Source organism: Periophthalmus magnuspinnatus, chromosome 23, assembly GCF_009829125.3.
Source record: "Periophthalmus magnuspinnatus isolate fPerMag1 chromosome 23, fPerMag1.2.pri, whole genome shotgun sequence".
Lineage (NCBI taxonomy): Eukaryota > Metazoa > Chordata > Actinopteri > Gobiiformes > Gobiidae > Periophthalmus > Periophthalmus magnuspinnatus.
In genome coordinates this window covers 8,523,139-8,545,045 of record NC_047148.1, presented here as the reverse complement: position 1 = coordinate 8,545,045, position 21,907 = coordinate 8,523,139, and the positions used below count along the sequence as shown (strand labels likewise).

Here is a 21,907-nt window from a genome sequence, read left to right as displayed (position 1 = left end):
CAACAACAACATTATTGAGTGGCAGTGGATATACTGATTTAGCAAAAACAGGCACATACATTTCTCAGATCAGATCTTTGTCCTTGCATTTAGCCCAATAATTGATTGTTTAACTAAGTGTGAGCCAACCATTCTAGACATTATTTTGACAGCAAACCTTATTAGCAGTTGACCCAGAGAAAAATAAATACGTACACATCACAGTTTTTATATATTAACAAGACATGAGATTGATTTTACATATCAAGCTGATCTATTACTTTCTAAACCTTTTCTTGGTCATAAGTCTTAACATGGAAACACAGTGATTTTTGGTTAGTGTAATAAGGACAAGAATTGTATTAATTATCTTTTACATTAATCAGAGCATTCCATTACCATTTCCTCTTGATATTTGCATTCCATAATTTGCATGATGAAGCCTTTTTAGCATCAGGCCAAAGGAGCTGTTCTGTTGCTGACCTCTTCTCTGTGAGTGAATGTGGACTGATTACCTCTGACTCCTCTGAGTCCCTGGTCCTGCTAGGCGGCCATATTGGAAAGGTTTTCTGCTCTGACAGTATTTATTAAAGCTCTGCAGGTGCGCTGGGGAATAAAGAGAGAAAAGGGAGTGAGTGAGTAGGACGGCCCTGTCAGTGGAAACGGTGTAAAACGTGCTGATTGACCGCACTGTTAGCTATGACATGGATGGATAAAATCAAAACTAATCCTTTAAACTAAATTTAACTGGCAATCAATATTTTCATAGCTAGCATATCTAATAGAAAAAAAAGATATATAATTTATTGGGGTTTCATAAAATCCACAATGATGCCTTATTTATTAAGAGTTCTAACAGACTCGTCATTTTTTTTTCCAGTTGTTATGAATTATTTAATTAGTCTCCATTTAATGCTGTCATGTAGAGATGGAAATGTGCGGAATTCTCCCATGATGCACTCTGACAGCCTGTTTGGATCTATTACTGTTTTACACTGGTCTATAATGCTCCCCAGCTGAGCCTCTGTCACAGCCTATAGCTTTGCATTGGCCTCACTCTGCCCTCTCCTCCTCTGCCCTATAGGTATGACGTGGACTCCAAGAGCGCCAACCTCTCCAAACATGTAAGTCTTACAATCAATTTAGAACACTTCTACACCAGTATAGTTTTAAGGTGATAACATAATTGACTTCTAATCAAATACGATAATGGTGTTGCTATTATAAATGCATTTTAGTATTATAATAAGTCATTATATCTATATTAACAGAATCTACTGCTATTTGCTACCAGAATTATGGAAAACAGCACATGTTTAATCTTTACATAAAGGAATAACATCTAAAAATGTATTTAAATAAATGTTCTTATCAGTCAGGTTTCAGCAAAGGGTATAGGATATTGGTGCTGATACTGAAAAATCTTGCTATATCGGTTATCGGCTTACAAATATTGGTTCAGCCGATATTCTGGTTGGACATATAAGTGAATGTATCAAGACTGTTTACTGGTTGTAGTTAGACCAGGAAGTCTCATCATGAAGTTTAATTTACATAAAGTTGTTCAGCAGTTACTTGTGGGATAAATAGCTTCATGACACATTTGGATCACTTATTTTTGTTTTAAGGAAATAAATGCTATAGTATCGGAATCACTGTCGGAATTGAAAATGCTGGATTGGTGCATTCCTTTTCAGTCGATCTTAAAATCCTCTTCAAGCTCTTGAAGCATATGGGATTTGACAATGCTTCATGTAATTGGTTCCAAAATTATCTTTCAAACAGGACCCAGGCAGAGGAGTGTCCCAAGGCTCAATTTTGGGCCCGCTACTTTCTACTATATTTATTAATTTGGTTGCAATTTAAGAGAAACCTCATACATTTATAAGAAGATGATGCTGTTTTGTATGCAAGTGCTCCCTCTGCTGACCCGGCGATTTTAAAACTGCAGCAAGATTTTAATGAAATACAAATTTCACTAAAAAATCTTAAATTATTATTGAATGCAAATAAAACTAGCTGCAAATCTTTGTACGGTAAATGGTACATTGACTGAAAGAGTCACCACCATAAATATCTTGGTTTTGGCAGAACTTATCCTTTACAATACATATCTCTGAATTATGTAACAGTTTAAAATCAAAAAGATCATTTCATTGTAGAAACAAATCTTTTATCCCACTGAATTACAGAAAAGAAATTGTTCAAGCAACTTTTCTTTCTGTACTTTGGACATTTAATAAACATGCAGACTTCAGCCTCTGTTTTGAAACCTTTAGGTCCAGTCTTTCACTTGCTTGTTGAACTTTGATATGGAAACTTTTAATATGAGATCTCATAATTGTCGACATCTAAAACAGGGGTGGGCAAACTTTTTGACACACAAGCCACAATGGGTTCTAAAATTTGACAGATATATGCATATATTACAAATTATTTTCCAAATGCATGAATTATTAATTAATTAATAATAAATTTATTAAATTTCATTTAAATAAACACAGCAGAAAAACTCACAGTTTTATCAAGTGCCAAAAGATCAACAACTTGTTAAAAAGGTCAATTGAACAAGGTTTAGCCTTATCTGTTTTAATATAATTTGGTCACATTCGGCGGGCTGGATTAATAAGCCCAAAGGGCCATGTGTGGCCCCCGGGCCGTAGTTTACCCATGTCTGGTGTAAAAACTGGCTGTACTAGAACTGAAATGAAGAATTGGTTATTTTGGTTCTAAAAAATTGAATACACATGCACATCTGGGTACACTGATGCCACAAATGCACTTTAATAATTTGATGATAAACATTTATAATCACACCTGCACCTGTTTTAATCTTTTAAACAGATGTCTGTAGTTATTTCCTTTTAGTTATCTGTAAGAAAGAGTTTGAGTACTCTCATTGGGCTCTCTCTATATAAATAAAAATAAATTTTAAAAAAGGAAGAAATTACTATGAATGGTAGTAAAAATTGCATTCTTATCATATTATTACTATTCTATATTCATGGGTTTTCAAGTTCCTGTTTCTAGGTGATATTTTGACGACATCTGACCATTCAAATGATATATTATTAATTTTCAATTACTATAGAAAACTGTTCTTATTTTTTCAGCATTCTGAAAGCCATAAAAAGCACAAGGAGAATGCAGTGGTGTTAGTATTTGAAGGACTAGCACAGCACTAGTAGTAGTAAATATCAGTTACTCTACATACACAAAATGCTACTCAAATTTCTACTTCTATGCATGCTCGAACTGTAACTTTGATGTTTGTATTGAAAATCAGTCTTGGAGTACTGTTTCCATTTCACTCATCAAATTCAATTAGCCTGATTTGTGCTTCATATCATTAATTGTACCACTATAATAAGTGTGTTTATCACTGGCTTGCACTGTACTGAACCTATCAAACAAACAATGATTTGCCTTGTCCACTCTTTTAGCACTGTTTACTGCCATAGCTGTGATTAGCATGGCAGTAATTAGAAAGAACAATACAATCATTTAGTCTTTGAATAAAAGGGGGATTGTCGATTAAAGAGGCTTGCTGTGCCAAACGTCCCTAAACACCTAGTCCAATTGTATACAAGCAGACATGAGCCATATTAGAAATGCCTTTGCTGGTATTTATAGCATGGTTGTTTGGGTGAATAATTTTGATCTTTATTCAGCGTTGGGTCATTGAATCCTTTTAGTAGAGCAAAGTAGTCGTGGCTAATGCCCCTAATACATGTGTAATGAAAGCATTATTCGGTCATTACGATCCATTTGGCACTTTAAAAGCAGCTTATGTTTGGTGTCTGGTCCTTGTCAGATGTGAACCACTGCCATTTTCACACCCAAAATACAGATCCTGCTGTCATTAATCATAGGTGATGGTATATGTTCATGTTACTTCACCTTATATTTATCATTAAGAGGTTTTTTTTCATAACTAATACCTGAACACTGGTCTTACACAATGTATTAAAGCAACTGTTTGCACTCTTACAGCTGAACCTGGGCTGCCAGTGTTTAAACCTGCAGATAGAATACACAAATAAATACATGCAGTTCCTGGAAAGTTTTCACTGAACCTTTAAATCCTAAGAGGGACTGTCTAACCAGTTCCTCCACATAACAGAGACGCAGTGAGTAAGCTTCACCATAAACTGTGTCTCAAGTATTTGATTTCCTCATAGAAGTTGTCAAAATTGTGCACTGTACTCAAGTCAATTATTTCAGTCACATTTAATACACCATTGTATTACTGTTAATGTATGCTAGCCCTGAAGGAACATGAAAAAAACAAACAAAAAACAAACAATAATTAAAGCCGTAAAAGGTGTGTGCATTGATGGGCCTGATTTAAGTTCAGTTTGCCAGTTATTTGATTATGTACTTTTGTAATTACGTACAAATTATAGATACTGTAAAATGCTGCAGTTATTTTTCCTTTTCTTTACTATTTCAAATGTTGGCATGTTTGTAAGTTATGTCACCAATGAGTAATTAGTAACCAGCATGTCACACTTCATTTTCACATATTTATTGTCTGTCAACACTCTGCGAAAAAAGCGCATTTCTACTTTCTACTCACATAAAAAGCATATTTCTCACTTAAAAGCATATTTCTACTAGTGGATAATATAATTCAGTGTAAACCAGTACAGAAGCAAGCCTTCACATTTCTATCACCTTTTTAGTCCCATTCAGCAGGGAAACTGGAGTTCTCTCACTTTTATCCTTCTTCATCCCTGCTTTCCCCCCACTCCACTACCACCTTTTCTTCCTTAAAATCAATAACCCTCATGCAGGAGACAGGCCTGTAGACTGGGGGGTGTGTCTCGTGGGAGGACCCAAAAGCAAGTGCATTAGTCGTGTGTTGTCAAGGGAATAGACGACTGTGGCTTCACTTGGGACCAGACAAAAAACAGAGGCAGAGACTCAAAACACACTCACACATATATATTTATGATGCTTTTGCTATATGTACTTTATGTCAATATCATAGTAGTAGTAGTTACCTGGTAGCCCTAACATCAGATATATTCACCATAATAATAGCTTACATTTGTGTAAAACTGAATGCTGTATCAGTTCACTGTCATTTGTTTTTTTTGTCCAAACTTGGTGAAGCTGCACAATAATTAAAATATATGTCTTATATGTCAAATATAATGTCTTTTATGAACAAAAAAATAGTTAAACCTGTAGTTTTGACACATTTTTAGCTTCCCTCATATGTTATTACTCCTGTGCTGGTTTAAAATATGTGTTGTAAACTTAATCTTGGTTTGAAAAGATATTGTAAATCTTATCACAATACTACATTATTAAATTATTTTCCATAATTTGGCATCCCCAGTAGGCTACTTCTGCCCCTTCTACTCCCAGCTACCCTGATTTAGACTGACAGAAGTTTGCCCCATTGGCCCCTCCGATCACCATCAATCATACACTCACGCTTCACATTCACAAACGAGGAGGGTTAATAAGTGAAGTTTAACATGTATATTATAAAGACATGTTTATTTATTAAATATGGGACAGTGTACATTAATAGCATGTGTTAGTACAGCATGTATATGTGCCAGAGTTAGCCATTCAGGAACATTTTCATCTGTAATAAATAAATATCTATAGCGTTAATGTTAGTATGCTGCTCTATATCAATCATACAATGCATCCAGTAGCACTGTATAAGGAGTTGCCAGAAGTTGCCAGAGTCTGAAGTTACAAAACACTGAAATCATTCAACACTTTTATATTGATATGTATTTTTAGCTAGCTTCATAAGCACTAGCCCTTATTGGTAATATCATCAGTTGCTAGGAGATCAGTAACTTTCCAGCACCAACCCCTTCATTAGAAGTAACAAAGGGAAGCAGTATCTTGACTTTGTAAAGTTGTACATTACAGCAGTGAGATCTGCTTTATGGTCTGCCATAAGTATTTTCAGAAAGATCAGTGAAGACAACAGAGCAAAAAGAATCAATTTCATTAATTTCATCTGAATGAATAAGCCTCTGTTAAAAGCCTGAGAGCTGTGACTCATTCATTATTTTTGACTAGCGCTGTGTGTCAGTATTTGTAAACAAAAATCTGCCATCACAGATTTCAGCAAAAGAGGATCAAGGTCTGCACTTTCAAAAACAGGAAAAAGCAAAATGCATCAATATTTGCATTTCCATCACCTTATTTTTAATGTGCATTTTGAAGATTTGTAATTGCATTAACCTGGCTCACGCCAGATTGATATGTGTGTCACTCTGAATTAAGTTCTACACTTTATCTCTCTCACTCTCTCACTGGAAACGGGGAAAGTCATTACAATTATCCGAATCTGATTGGTCAAAGCGTCACACCATTGTTATATCTAGTTGAGAGAAAAGCACAGACATCTTCTCTGTCCATAAATGCACAAAGTACTTACCTTGATTTTCACAAACAATATAGTCCGTATCTGTGTAGACCCTCAGTCATCCAGGTCTGATCCATAGCAAGTGAAGACGTTTTGCTGCTCATCCAAGCCGCTGCTTCAGTTCTGAAGAAGCAGCTTGAATGAGCAGCGAAACGTCTTCACTCCTAAAAGATTTGTCCAGTTGACAGATTTAACTTTGTTGTTTGCTATAAAATAGTCCATATTGTCACTAAAATAGGCTGAAGTACATGTGACAGCGTTGCCATGTTTGTTTCACCTCTGGCTTCTGCACAAACCTTAATGCTACTCTGTGACTGGCACACCAAGCAACTGTCAGACTCTATCACACCAGCAGGGGCATAGAAATGTATTGGCTTGATTTAAACATAGAATAGTTCAAGATGCATTTTAGAAGGTGGAAATGCATTTAGCCACATAAACTCACGAAGCGAATATAAAACCCACAGGAGAACTGTTAGACTAGGCTACAAACCTGCACTGGACCGGAGAAGACACAAGTGATGAACAAAGCCAAAATAATCACATCACACTGTTGCTGTTTGCCCAAAATCCTCCTGAGAATAACAGCTAAACATTGTTGCACTAGCACAATGCTTGAGGTTCAAGCTAAATACAAGATGTTGACAAACCAATAACTTGACCAGAGACACATATGCACATTTTTTTAATTTGTAAAGTAAATCAGGGAAAGTTTATGGCTGTCCAACATTAAAAGTGTAGCGGGACTTCAGTGGTGGTTCTTTTTCAACTTCAGAGCAGTACTTTCAAAGAAGGCAGCAGCCTTTAGCTTAGTGATAAAACATGTATAGCATTAATTATTACAGTTTAAAGTACCAGCTAACTTTTAGACCGAACAAAAATATGGACAGTGAACAAGCAGTGAGCAAGCTCTGGTCAAGGTAAAACAATCAGACTGCATATGGTGCGCCATCTGTAGTATTAGTGGTGTCATGACACAGAAGACAGCACCTCCTGTAACCAGGTAACCAACACCCAGTTATACGCTTGAACACTTCAACTGAAACAGGGACAAAGTTGCATTTTTTAATGTGTTTTATATTGGTGGAAACACACATGTATATGGTCATTTAAGGCCACATGTGATCATGAGCAATACACGAAAATAGTTTATGGAACATGGAACAATGGTTGCTTCGAATATAGTTTTTGCTTTCCAGTGTCTTTATAAATGTCTTTATAAATGTGAAGAAATATTATATTGTAACAGTGTAAGGAAACACGCCAAATTTCTTGTTTACTTTCTGAGCAGAAAGGCCACTTTAGGCCATAATCCACGCCAAAATATGAGCAAAACAACAGCAGTCTCACCTCCAATGACCAACAGAACCTTCACATCAACTTGCTGGCAACCAATATGGTATTAAAGTTGGGGAGACAAACACCAGGCCAAGTTACAGGTCAGATTTGCAGAGAGCCGACCCCAACAATAAAAACACCCCCACTGAAGAAAAGGCGACAATGGATCAGTAGTTTTAATTCTGTACCGTAGAATATATATAAACCAATATATCCAAAAACCTTTGAAATGAGGTCACATTGCCACAGCTAGAACTTGTCCTGTTGGTGTCACTTGCCATTCCTCGTGGAGATCAATATGTTTAATGACATACTGTGAAACATTTCAGGCAAAGTAATAGCATCTCTATGGATACAAGTGGGTGGCAGACTCTACACCTTAAAAGTTCCATAGTGTACCTTTAAACGAGTTGTCAAATTATGAATTCTATTGTACCTCTGAGAGTTCATTTTCATAGAAAATTAGCTAGTTTAACTGTAAATATGCTAAATAGAGGCTTCTTGATTGAGAATAAAAACAAAAGTATTTTTCACAAAAAATCACAACAAAACCTGCTTTCCTATAAATACTGCAGATAACACGTAACAGTATTTCAATATCAATTAGTCATTATTATTCCAGTTAATGGCCCTAATATTATTTTTTTCAGATTAAAATAAATTCAACTATCCAGTGTCAACAGTTGAAAGTATTATATCCTTGAAAGAAGTCGTTTGTTATTTTTGAATGCCTGAAAAAAAAACCTTACCTTGTTGCCACCCCCCTTTGTGCGTTCTCAGTATTCAGTTGCATCATATGGTCGGCAAAGATGGCAATTTAATTTTGCCTCGAAGTGGAAAGGGATCTGGGTGCAGCAGGTGTTGGGCTGTGGGAGGAAGACTCAATCCTCTGCTGCCAAAACCAATTATCAATGGGAAACATGAAATATGGTCTGGGGAGTGTTGCACCATAGGCTCATGGATATGCATATTTATTCATTTTATGTTGTGGTAATAGATTCAATACCAGCCTGTGTTTTAATTCAGTGTATGAGAGCAGTCACTGGACCAGCAGCAGCTTTCTACTTTCAAAATCACTAAATATTACTAATCTCATCTCCCAGTGACGTTACGATTTTGTTAAAGTTGCAATATGTGACTGTCCTCCACCTGCTTTTACTGGAATGTTCCACGGTATAGCATTAAAACTACTGATCCATCCTCGCCTTTTCTTCAACGGGGGTGTTTTTATTGTTAGGGTTGGCTCTCTGCAGATCTGACCTGTAACTTGGCCTGGTGTTTGTCTCCGTGAAGATTAACAAGTTTAATGCCGTATTGTGAGACATTCAGGCATCTTGGAAACATTCTGGCACCATCAGAGTCATTACATCTCCATGGAGACCGGCAGGAGGCAGTTTAATGTTTGGTTCTTTGTTTCATTTAAAGGTAAAAGTTGTCGCAGCTGTGGATAGGACTGTAATGGAAGGAAAACTCAAATCAACAGTAACTTGGAACAGTGTTTGTCAGATTTATTTTTTGGGCTTTTCACCAACTCTTGTTTTCTCCTCACAGGACTTCCTTGGCCAGGCGCAATGCACTCTGGGAGAAGTTGTGGGGTCTCTTGGCAGCCGCTTGGAGAAATCTTTGGGGTGAGTAGATCAGCTCAGTTTGTCAGTGCTTCAACGATCATAATATAATACATTTCAAGTGAGCCTTTGTTTAACCTTTTTAGTGAAGATAGCGATGAAAATTCCACAATATGGCATTAAGTACATCTAGTTTGCAATTATCCAGTTACAGCTTTTATTGCAAACAAAAATACATGGAAAGCATTTTTACTGTGGTGTTACCTGTAGTTGAAGTTATTGATTAGTTGTGCAATGGAATGGATTTTGGATTATTTCTTGAAACGCCTACTGCAAAATCATTTCCTTCAGAGTTATAAATTGAAAATCGGATTCTTCAGAAATTTGGTTGTGGAATTTTTTGCTAGTACCCTGGATCAGGCACATTTGTACAATATTGCTAAAATGAATGACATCAGGTAGTTCATCTGTTACAAATCATTTCTGCTGTTCGTCTAATGTGCTGTATCTGGCTCATAGCTGCTCTCTAGCCCAAGAGCAATAATTGAAAAAAAACATTATACATACACTGATTACTGTTTGTAAAGCTACCGTTCCTTATATATAATGATATGAGGGTTTAGGTTTATACTGCTGCTGCGATGAAATCCTGGTTTTTCTCTGTGAATGTTGTAGATTTGTACAGAATCTCTTGGTAAAAAAAACTATTTAGACATTTTAGATTACCTTCTCTGGGTGCACCTGGAGTGGAAAATTGGACAAGTCTATTCCGTTGGGACTAAACTCTTTTTGGTCTTTTTAATAACTTTGATTTGGCTGGCTGGATTAAGAGGAAAATGTCACAAAATTTGCTGCACCGTAGTTGAGATGATTCCACATTAGGCTGATATTAAAGAGGTGAAGGTTACAGACAGCAAATGTGCAATATCTGTTCATCTTGTCACACTAATTACACTAAGTATAGCTGGAACATTACAATTTGAAGCTCAGTATTTATTGCTTTTTGTTATTTTTGTTGTAATACGGCAAGATTTGACCTGTAGAAAGTTGAAAAAGTAACTTCTATGGATAATCATTGGTTCATTCTGCTGATTGATTGTTGGCAGCTTGTCTTTTGATGATATTGTCTACTTGAAAAATGATTACTTTTTATTTTATCCTGCTTCGTTGTTATTGTGTCAGTGGCATAAAGCAGTTTCAGTATTATCGTTTATTTCAATGATTCTGTTGCGAGATAAAAAAGCAAAGTACTGAGGAATGAAGAAGTACTTATTTAAAGTCATGCTGTGTACACGTTAATTAAATATAGAATAGATACAGTATATTATACCGTAACTAAATTCGTGTTGATGATTTATCTTTTTTTGGCCAAAACGTTGCTATCATATCTTTAAAGCTTTACTGTGGACATTTTTTCATTGTCTCTCTCTGTATTTTCCTTTTGCACTGTCTACCACCTGCTTGGCGCCATGTATATTACTACTTTGTCCGTTATATTTCACAGTATGGCATTAAACGTATCTATTCTGCATTTTATTTTATCAGGTTTTTGGTATTTGCAAAAAATACCTTGATGAACCTGCATATTTCAGTGAGTGGGCTGAACTTACATTAGATGCACTACCTGCTTGTTTCCATGAACTTAGCTCTTGTCAAACTTGATAAAAAGGTTTCATAAATAATTTCTCTAAGATGATCCTCAGTGGTATGTATAAGAGCACATTAGCCGCATTAGCCTGTGTTGTCTGCGACTATAATTGGTTTTGAATGACAGCTGCATTTATCTTTCAGACAGAGCATGGAATTTAACATGAAAGCCATAAATTATATCTTATGCAATGTGTCTGGAGTGAGGAATGTAATAGCTAATCTGAATTCATCTTGACTTGTAATGACTATGTAAATGAGAGCCACTGATAGGACATGAGCAATTTGTTATTTATTGTCAGATTAAATTATGGTTTCTTTAATTCAGCCCTGTAAAATGTTTACCTGGCATGTCCAGAATGATATCTCTGTATTATTTCAGTTAAGCATGTGAAACAAAACAAATTTCTGTCACCTCAGATTAACAGAGTTAAGCTCTACACTGATTGATTCTGCAGAAATCCCCTTATTTTTTTCCTGATTACAAATGATACAAACAGACCATATGTGTCCCTGATTAGCTAATCCACCTGTCAATCACATCCATCTGAACTCAGGCAGATTCAACAGTGACTAGACTCACATCTTTGTAAAGTATTGGAGAAGTGTGTGTTCTGGTTCCCATAAAATCTAGCATTGCGTTTGTTTACCATCTTTTTAATGATTTTTAGTTGAATAAACGTTTGATATAATCCCAAAGTGAACTCCTTGGAATGTCCTCCAGTGCATCATAATACTGCTCCTCGCAGTCCTCGCTCTCCTTCTTCACCCCAGTACAGGGGTCTGTCTGTTCATCCAGATGGGACCTGTGTCGCTCTTTGCCTTTACACTCCTTCTCTTCCTCTGCTTTGTCAGATTCTGTGGGTTTATGCAGAGACCACTCAGCCACAAACTCACAGGGGGCTTCCTCCTCCTCTTTGAGCCAAGCCTGGTCATTCATGTCACCTGTAGTCAATAAAGGCAAATGTGTTTAACAGAAGTCAAAATCCTATGGAAAAATGCTACACATGATGTATTCATGTTATTGTTTTGATCTTCTTTTACACTTTTTATTTAATTTCTATTTATTCTTTGTTGCTTTTGATTGTTTTTATGATGTTTTGTGCAGAACTTTAGGAACATTCACTTATAAAATGTGCTAATTGGAATTAAATGTTCAAAAAGTCCTTTACATTACTGACCATATTTGCCAAATGTCCTTAGAGATGTATCAGAATATATACTTTTTTTTTTTTTTTTTTTTTTAATAAAGTAAACAAAAATGCTGTGGAACAACTTGATACACTTAGTTATTACATTTACAACATTATAGTGTCTGAATGCTAGCATCATAAAATTACCACTTAACATTAAGCTAACTAAAAATCATCACAATCCACAATCTCGAGCTCTAAAGCAAGCCAATAAATTTGATGTAACATTTGATTTAAATTGCTTTAAAATATTCATAAAGTATAGTTTTAGCTTTAGCTGCAGCAAGGGTGGGACTAATATTACCGCAGTGTTACTATAGCAACAGCTTACTGTAACTCAAAACAAAGTTTAGTCAAAAATTTCAATTAAAGAGGCAAAAAAAAAAAAAGACGTTGGACTCACCAAAGATAGTGATGTTCAGTCTTTCGCTGGTCTCTATTTCTTGTTTACAGCCTAAAGCCTCCTTAAGTCGTTCTTGCTCCAGTAAAGAGACTTTCTTCATCATCGGTGACCTCCTCCTCATCGGCTCATGTAGTTCCAGTGCCTCTGTGGTCTTGGCGCACATAACCTTTTCGCTCATGTTTTCAAGCATTTTTGAAGAAACAAGGCTTGTGCTGGCAGAGATGTTTTTTAGTCTTTTGTGCAGTTTATAAGTTATGTTGAAAAATTTAAAATGACAAAATGTAATTTGACAAACAACAGGAATTCTGGTTTCCATGGAACCAGCAAACAAGAGTGCATTTTTTTAAATGTTCAACGCATAAAAGAATACAAAGTCAGAAAATGTAATCCTCATTCTAATAAATTGTATTGTGATATACAGGAATGTGGCAATTGTTTTTAACTTGCTACTGTAACCCATATATTACCTTTAAACCATGTTAATGATAATATTCATTGATTTACTCATACAGGGATTTGATTTTTGGACACCATAAACTAAAAAAGGTCTCCATTAAATGAATTTTGTTCCCACAGTGTGATGAAAACCTGCCCACACACACAAACAAAAAACCCTGACCAAATATGATTTTACCAACACCAAAATTAATTTACACTCATGGAATACTGATTATGTTATGCCAGTGTATGGGTTTCAGCTTCCATAGATGACATTTTGAGGACTTTTGACCAGAAGGTAGAATTTTTTATTTTGAATTATTATGTTATTATGGCAACAGTGGAAATTTTTCATTTCTCTGAAACAAGCCCTTGAGCAGCGATCTCCATAGTGATTGTGTATTTTCTGACTGTGGCGAGCACCTGCCTTCTTGTTTTCGATCTTTCTTGAGCCCAGGTTGGAATAAAGTGCAAAATGCTGTCGTGTGCACTGAGGGTTGAGCGAGTCGTGCAGTGAGAGGGGCTTTTCAGATGAACTCTTGAGGGAAAACACTCTCCAATCGGCTTAAGTGCAGTCTCTTTAATTTTGATACCTTTTATAATGTCCTTAGAAAACCAGGAGTTGCGATCTTACTAAAGCTGGTTTTGTGTTCAGGGAAAAACATTGGCTCTTTGTTCTTCAATTAGCTTAATAGCACAGGTATAGCAGGTTGAATGGTTCAGGTTTGCATTTACTGAAGAATCACTATAGTAGAAATAAACACGGCATTCAGAGAGCCTTCTTCTCCTGTTTATTGAAATAGTTATTGCTATTCAATAAACACACTAACCTAATACAGTTTCTGGCTTTTAAGGGCCTGTACGTGATGATTTTACCATGTATTTGAGCAACATTTGTCTTGCCTTAGTCCAGATATAATGTATAAGCAGCTCTTGAGGTCAAAATATGTTCACTATGTGCTGTTTGGATCAAATTATAAAGCATTTTATTGTGTGATAATCAGGAAGTGCATTGTTAGCATGCTAGTTGTTGTCACCATGATAGCAAAACTCTGCTTTAGTCTCTAAAAGTTGTGAAAAGAGCTTATAAGCTCATCAAGGTGAATAATTAGGACGCTCAATAACACCGGCAGATGTACTTCAGCCTATTTTAGCATCAATATGGACTATTTTATTTGTGAAAAATTAGCAGAAAGTAAGCACTTTGTGCATTTGTGGACAGAGAAGATGTCTGTGCTTTTCTCTCGACTAGATGTAACAAAATTTAGATTTTATTTTATTTTATTTTTGTGGCTTGTTCCACTGTTGTGACACTTCAACCAATCAAATTCAAATACTCGTCATGACGCATTTTCCTATCGTTTTCAGCTAGAGCCATCCCAGATTTATAATTTAGAACTCAGTTGCCACACGTATCAGTCTGGCCTGAGCCAGGTTAAGGAATACCACTGCATACTGTAAAATGTTTTTATAGCTACCATCTGTAATTAGATTGTCTGACCCAGCCCTGTTGTACATATCAACACTAGATGCTAAATACATTAGTTGCTGTCTGATAGTGTGCCAGCTTTGGCCGGACAGAAGAAGACCCGAGAGCACAGGTGAGCTGGTTACTGGTAAAAAAAACAAACAAACAAAGAAAACAACAAACTTACGCTTTGTAGCTTTAGGACAATAAAAATCAGGTACTGTGTCTTTAAGGCATATCTGATGGCGGCAACGCATGTCAAAATGTCACAATGAGGCAAATGTTTCAACAAGACGAAAAGGTAGGCTACATTTTTAGTTTCATGTGTGCATATTTGTGATTACATGATCTGCCAACATGCAAACAATAGTTGCTATTATCTTCTTCTATCAAATTTACTTGTGGCAAATAGGAGTAGGACGCTACTGGCTTAATTTATTTTTGAAGCTCTGAGCTAAACCAAACAGCTTCATTTTAGTAGTCAAACTGTGGATCCAATATATTTGTTCATCTAAATTAGAATGACATTTAATTTGTGAGTCTATTTGTGCTCAAACTGCCAATCACTTTGTTTACAAACCTGATCATTTTGCCAGTCGAGAAAACACCTATCTGTTCTATTGTGTCTTTCTACATCCTTTGAAGGCATTTGTGTTACTTTATTTACCGCATCCCTAAATTAATTCTGTCTGTGGCTTAAATTATTATTATTGTTGACATTCTGCCGCCATTTTGATATTTGATCGCCGTGAATAGTCGGTGGCAGGTATAGAGGGACCAGCTGTAGAATCCATTGTGTTTTGAATCCAGGGCAGAGGCACACACCTGCAGCCCCACGCGACAGGGGGATCTTTAACCATTTTAATGAGTGCTAATTACAGCTAATTACATTGTTCAATCAAACTCTGGTGGGCATTTGAGGAGCTGAGGGAGTGTGTGGAGAGAGGCTGACAAACAGGAGAAACAACAGCAGCGAGAAGACTCAAAGTTCTCATTGGGACAGAATAGTGGGGTATATGCAGGTATGGCTGTGTTTAGTGACCAGTGTTCACCATGTTGGCTAACCTAATTTGAGTCAGATTCATTTTCCAATCAGGGTTAGTATCAACATGAACATTTATTTATTTATTCATTTATTAGGCCCGAGCCCCTACAGGGCGTAGGGCCTATTGCTTCCGCAACGATGAGTGCGAAGCACTCATCGTTGCAGACTGTCTTCACGAAGTTGCGCGCGAAGCGCGCAACTTCGTGGCAGCACCGCGACCTTGCACAGACTCCTGTGTCCTAGCAACCCATGCCGTAGGCATGGGTTTGCATATTTGTTGTTGCTAGCATGTCAGCGTCAACATCGAGTCAATGGGCGAAGCCCATTGACTCGATGTTGACGCTGACATGCGTTAACAGGAGTCAATAGGAGGAGTCGCCCCCTGTCGCCCCCTGCACAGACTCCTGTATCCCAGCAACCCATGCCGTAGGCATGGGACATGCATATTTGTTCTTGCTAGCATGTCAGCGTCAACATTGAGTCAATGGGCGAAGCCCATTGACTCAATGTTGACGCTGACGCAGCGCGAAGCGCTAATGTCCCCAAACACACTCCTGACATCGAGCCCTATCCAAGCCCCCATGCCGCAGGCATGGGCCATACTTGTTACTGCTAAAATGAATGGAAGTCAATGGGAGGTCAATGGCGGACCCCGACGCCATGGCGAATGACGAGCGCGTTAGCGCTCGTCATTCGCCATTGACCCCACGGTGATGTGGGGAAGGTCAAGAGCTTTCAAAAAACGTATAATATGTGTTTCTAATGTTATCGGATATATTGTTTTTGCTAAAAATATTATTATTTTTATTATTTTTTTTTTTATTCTTTCTTCTGCGCTTTGAACAGTAATTTGACCCCCTGAACATATTCCAAAACTCACCAAATTTTGCCCAAAATTCAGGTCTGGCGAAAAATTTATTTTTTTATGTGGTGCATCATTGGGCATAAAAAAATGGCGCGACAGCGCCCCCTGCAAAAGTCAAAATACATTGCGTCAATGGGAGACGTCGCGACGTCAACTTTGGCGTAGAGCCACGAAATTCGGTACACGCATTCTTCAAGTGATGCCAAAGAAAAAATATTATTATGGCCACGCCCTCGGACGCACCGGAAGTCGGCCATCTTGGATTGAAAATTCCAAAATGCAAAGTCAGCGTTTTCGCTGACGTCACATTTTCGTCAACTCCTCTGAAGGTGCTTCACCTGCAGGGCTGAAATTCACTGTACATCATCTAGACAAGTGGGGCATCAAAAGTTATCCAATTTATGATGATCCCTTTTACGGTTTCCGTGCGGCGATGCCGCAAATTTCCATCAGAATTTTTGCAATTTTCAAATTTCAAAATTTGCTCCCGTTTGCGCAAGCAAAGTCCGATTTGGCTCAAATTCGAATCAGTTGTAAAACTTTCATGCCTAATTCTCCTGATTGTGAAACAAATAAATTTCGCGCGACAGCGCCCCCTATAGAATAACAAATAAATTTGTATGGAAGGCTGAAAATTTAGTTTTCCCAAATGTTATCAAATTTGACACAAATTTCCATTGGGTCATCCCAATCAATAAAGTCAATCAGACCTATGTCGTCTTTTGCACCGTGTTGCCATGGCGATGCGCCAAACTGCCAATGTTATCCTAATGGGAAACCTCACAATTTTTCCCATTCATGGGAAAAATATTAGTTTCATGGAATAATGTGAAATTTGGCACCATGACTCGTCATGTCATCCTGATCAAAAAAGTCAATCAGACCCATATCATATTTTTCATTGGGTTGCCATGGCGATGCGCGAGAGCGCCCATGTTATCCTAATGGGAAAATTTCCAAATTTTCGTACATTTCAAAGTCTTATAACGACTTATTACCGTCAACGACGGACATAAAATTTGGCACAGTGATTCTTCAGGTTGTCCCCGTCAAAAAAGTCCAGGGGGCCAAGTTTGTATTTTGTACGGTGTTGCCATGGCGATGCCTGGAAAAAGCCAAATTTTGCCATTTTGTGCATCAGCACTTCCGATGTCTTTTCACTTGTTTGGTGCCAAACGGAGTCCAAAGCCGCAATAAAACAGAGGCAAGTGGCGCGTCAGCGCCACCCACAGGGAGTGCCGGGTCGGCCGAGTGCGAAGCACGGCCCGCGAGGGCCGTTCGATGCCGCTTGCGGCTTTAATTTCTTCTTCCTTCTGCTCTTTGAGCACTAATTTGACCCCCTAAACATATTCAAAAACTCACCAAATTTTGCCCATCATTCAGGTCTGGCGAAAAATTTATTTTTTTATATGGTGCATCATTGGGCATAAAAAAATGGCGCGACAGCGCCCCCTGCAAAAGTCAAATTTTTGACGTCAATGGGAGACGTCGACGTCAACTTTTTCATACAGCCACGAAATTCGGTACACGCATTCTTCAAGTGATGCCAAACAAAAAATATTATTATGGCCACGCCCCCTGACACACCGGAAGTCGGCCATCTTGGATTGAAAATTCCAAAATGCTGAGTCAGCGTTTTCGCTGACGTCGCATTTTCGTCAACTCCTCTGAAGGCGCTTCACCTGCAGGGCTGAAATTCACTGTACATCATCTAGACAAGTGGGGCATCAAAAGTTATCCAATTTATGATGATCCCTATCACGGTTTCCGTGCGGCGAAGCCGCAAAATTCCATCGGAATTTTTGCAATTTTCAAATTTCAAAATTTGCTCCCGTTTGCGCATGCAAAGTCCGATTTGGCTCAAATTCAAATCAGTTGTAAAACTTATGGGCCTAAAGCTACTCATTATGACAGAAACTAAATTGGCGCGATAGCGCCCCCTACAGAACATCTAATAAATTTGTATGGAAGGCCGAAAATTTAGTTTTCCCAAATGTTACCAAATTTGACACAAAATTCCTTTGGGTCATCCCAATCAATAAAGTCAATCAGACCTATGTCGTCTTTTGCACCGTGTTGCCATGGCGATGCGCCAAACTGCCAATGTTATCCTAATGGGAAACCTCCCAATTTTTCCCATTCATGGGAAAAATATTAGTTTCATGGAATAATGTGAAATTTGGCACCATGACTCCTCATGTCATCCTGATCAAAAAAGTCAATCAGACCCATGTCATATTTTTCACTGGGTTGCCATGGCGATGCGCGAGAGCGCCCATGTTATCCTAATGGGAAAATTTTCACATTTTCGTACATTTCAAAGTCTAATAACGACTTATTATCGTCAACGACGAACACAAAATTTGGCACGGTGATTCTTCAGGTCGTCCCCGTCAAAAAAGTCCGAGGGGCCAAGTTTGTATTTTGCACGGTGTTGCCATGGCGATGCCTGGAAAACCCATGTTTTTGCATTTTGTGCATCAGCACTTCACATGTGTTTTGACTTGTTTGGTGAAGAGTGCAGTCCAAAGCCGCAATAAAGAAGGGACAAGTGGCGCGTTAGCGCCACCCACAGGGAGTGCGGGGTCGGCCGAGTGCGAAGCACGGCCCGCGAGGGCCGTTCGATGCCGCTTGCGGCTTTAATTGTTTGGTTGGTTTTGATGAGTTGGATGGTCAGGCTCCAGTGGGGATGGTCTTTACTTACCACTACCCAACATGTAGCCATACTGTCCCTGGTTAGTACTTGGATGGGAGACCACTGGGAATAAAACACTTGTGTGGCTGTGGCTCTATTGCAAACAGTTGTTGTGTCCTTAGGCAAGACGTTTCACCCACCCTCGTGTAAAGGAAGTGTCTGAGCGATTGGTGGTGGTCAAAAGGGCCAATGGAGCAGATGACGACCCCATGGCAGCTAGGCCTGTATATCGACTTATTCAATATATGAAAGATGGAACACTATTTTTTGGGGGCGTCAATATTTATCGTGTTACGTGTTACATTTCTTTGCAGTACTGGGAAATTGTGTGCTATTTTTTTGGCTATATGATACATTTGAGCCGTAGATGGTTGAATTAATAGCGTTTATGACCCATATACACACAATAAAACTAAGTACTGAAGTGTTACATTCTGTTTGTTTATTGCAGCTCGTGTTTTTTTACAATATTGTAGATTTAGAATAGTCTTGTGGTTTAAATCTGCTCTTGGATTGTCGCATCAGTGGCACAAATTGGTTTAATTGTTTATTATCGTTTATCGTCCATATTTACTTCAAAATGTGTTATCACGACAGGCCTAAGGACAGCAATGGCTTACCACCTCTGGGAAAAAAAAAAAAAAAAAAAAAAGGAAAAATACCAGACAAAACAAGAAAAAAACAAAACCAAAAAAAACATGAGCTGCAATAAATTACCCTTAACAGCTAAAATGTTCCTATATGGTACTATATACACATTGCAATAAGTGATCCACTAAAGTACGATACAATATTTTTTCACTATTTATCCAAAGTATTGTCATCATCGTGACAGGCCTACATTATACACAGACACTGGAATTTTGCACCTGCTGTCAACTTTGAACAGCAAATATCCCACTACAGTGAGCCTCTGCTGTTCTCCCTTTGGTATCTTATATAATGCCCACAGACGTGTTCATACTGGGACTAGCATGCAGTAGTTTTTTTGGCGTGCTGCTGTATTTACACAGAATTTTTGGCTTGCAAAATACAACAGAAAAAAAACAAAAAAAAAACTTGGATCCAGTCTGTCCCTCCAGACAGCTCTAATGAGGCATGACTCATTTAACCTATTTCTAGTGAATCTGTGGGGTATTTAAAATGTGTAATGATGATTTTGCTGGACTGGATGATTTTAAATTTTTTAACAATACATTTAGTTTGTGTTTTAAAAGTGAGCCTTATAATTAATGCAAGTGGATTTAAAAGTAACTGTGATGAAAGTTTGATGTGGGTTTATGTTGTGCGCCTCCCTCAGAGCTGCCTCTTTTAGCTCCAGATACATTGATGTGGCGCTCCGCACGGGAACGTTTTTGTTATGGTTTTATGACACTAGACTGGAAGGATATTTAACTTTTCAGCCGACAAAATGAAGTGTAATATTTATTGATTAATCATCGATATGTTTCTGTTTGGGATGAGGCTATACTCACAATTGTATGTCTCAAGTTATTTGAGTTGAGTAACATTTTGTGATAGTTATACAGTCTCATTTAAGATGTTATTGCTTGCAACCTGTCTGCTTCCACTGATGTGTTAATATTTGCCAAAATCGTCCCAGCATGGCATTAAGCCTGTCTATCTACATGAAGACAAACAGGTGACACCACCAGGCCAAGTTATTTACAGAAGGCAATTTTGAGCAAAAAAAAGCACCTTTAATTAAATAAGTGTAATTAATAAAGATTAATTCAATACTGAGGAACATTCCACACAAAGAAATGGTATCTTAATGAAAACCCCCACTCTGCAAACAAATTTGCATAGTGCACCTTTAATTCATCATGGTACCTTTGACATCAAAAAATCAAATAGATTTTTTCAAATCCAATATTTTCTTTCACAGTGACTTTGATGTTGTTGTTGTTTTTTTGGGGGGGCAAATACTGTGATTTAAAAATGTTATTTTTCAGTTATATTTGTTAGAATGATTCACAGAGGCAGACGTCTCAGACAAAAGCTGATGGCGGTGAATACTCTGCTGATTATTGCATTTGTAAAGACCAATCACAAAGACACTGGTTCTGTCTGCAGTTTGACGAGGGCACCATGTCAACGATCCCTTTGTGTGTCCATTTGGGAGAGACTGAAATGTGCTGAATTCTCAAAGTTGTGACTACAATCAGGATTCTTTTCAGGTTTATCTGCTGAACACTGAATCTTCAGTTGTTGTTTTTTTCTATCCAGAAGTGGTCTCAGTCTTAATTACCCACCTCTTGCCAGCCGTTGATTGCAGATGATGCTTCGTGATTACAGCATTCATAGTGATACCTCAGCTTTCCACACATATACCCACCGACTTTGCTTCACACATTAATGTAACACTGCACAGTAAGACAGAAGTAGACATCAAAGCTCTCATCATGGTAGAAGAGCTGTTATAAAGAGGTCAAGTTGTATAATATTTTAGTTTGGGTGCGTGTTCACCCACTTTTAATTCTCTCCTCCTCTATCTGATGTTTCTACTTGGATGAATTGATCAACTTAAATCACCTGCAGTGAATCCATTTGTGAATGAATGAGTGTCGGTGTTTAAATGTGTTATGGGTTGTCAAAAATGTGATAGCCAGTTACTAATATAAAAACAATACAAAAACTGATATTAAAACTAGATGGTCATGGTGAAGAATCGATAACGTGAAGAATCGATCATGAATAAAATATAATCACTAATATTATAACACTACATGATTAAAGAAACTTCTCTCATTTTCTGCGCAAAATTACAGTTCATTGTAAAACCTAAATAGATGAAGAGTTCAATAGCAAAAACAGATATATGTTTTGAAAAATTGCCAAAAGTTTGTTTTTTTTTCTTGTTTTTTT

The 21,907-nt window shown here is 37.6% G+C and overlaps 1 protein-coding gene across 1 annotated transcript in view; it reads left to right on the top strand.

Moving 5' to 3' along the window:
• The window catches only part of LOC117391963 (copine-8), a 117,025-nt gene that overhangs the window by 39,409 nt on the left and 55,709 nt on the right, over nucleotides 1–21,907 (top strand). Inside the window, exons 5-6 of the mRNA XM_033989921.2 lie at nucleotides 1,064–1,103; nucleotides 9,272–9,348. Of these exons, the coding sequence (XP_033845812.1) occupies nucleotides 1,064–1,103; nucleotides 9,272–9,348 (117 nt within the window). The remainder of the gene's footprint in view (nucleotides 1–1,063; nucleotides 1,104–9,271; nucleotides 9,349–21,907) is intronic.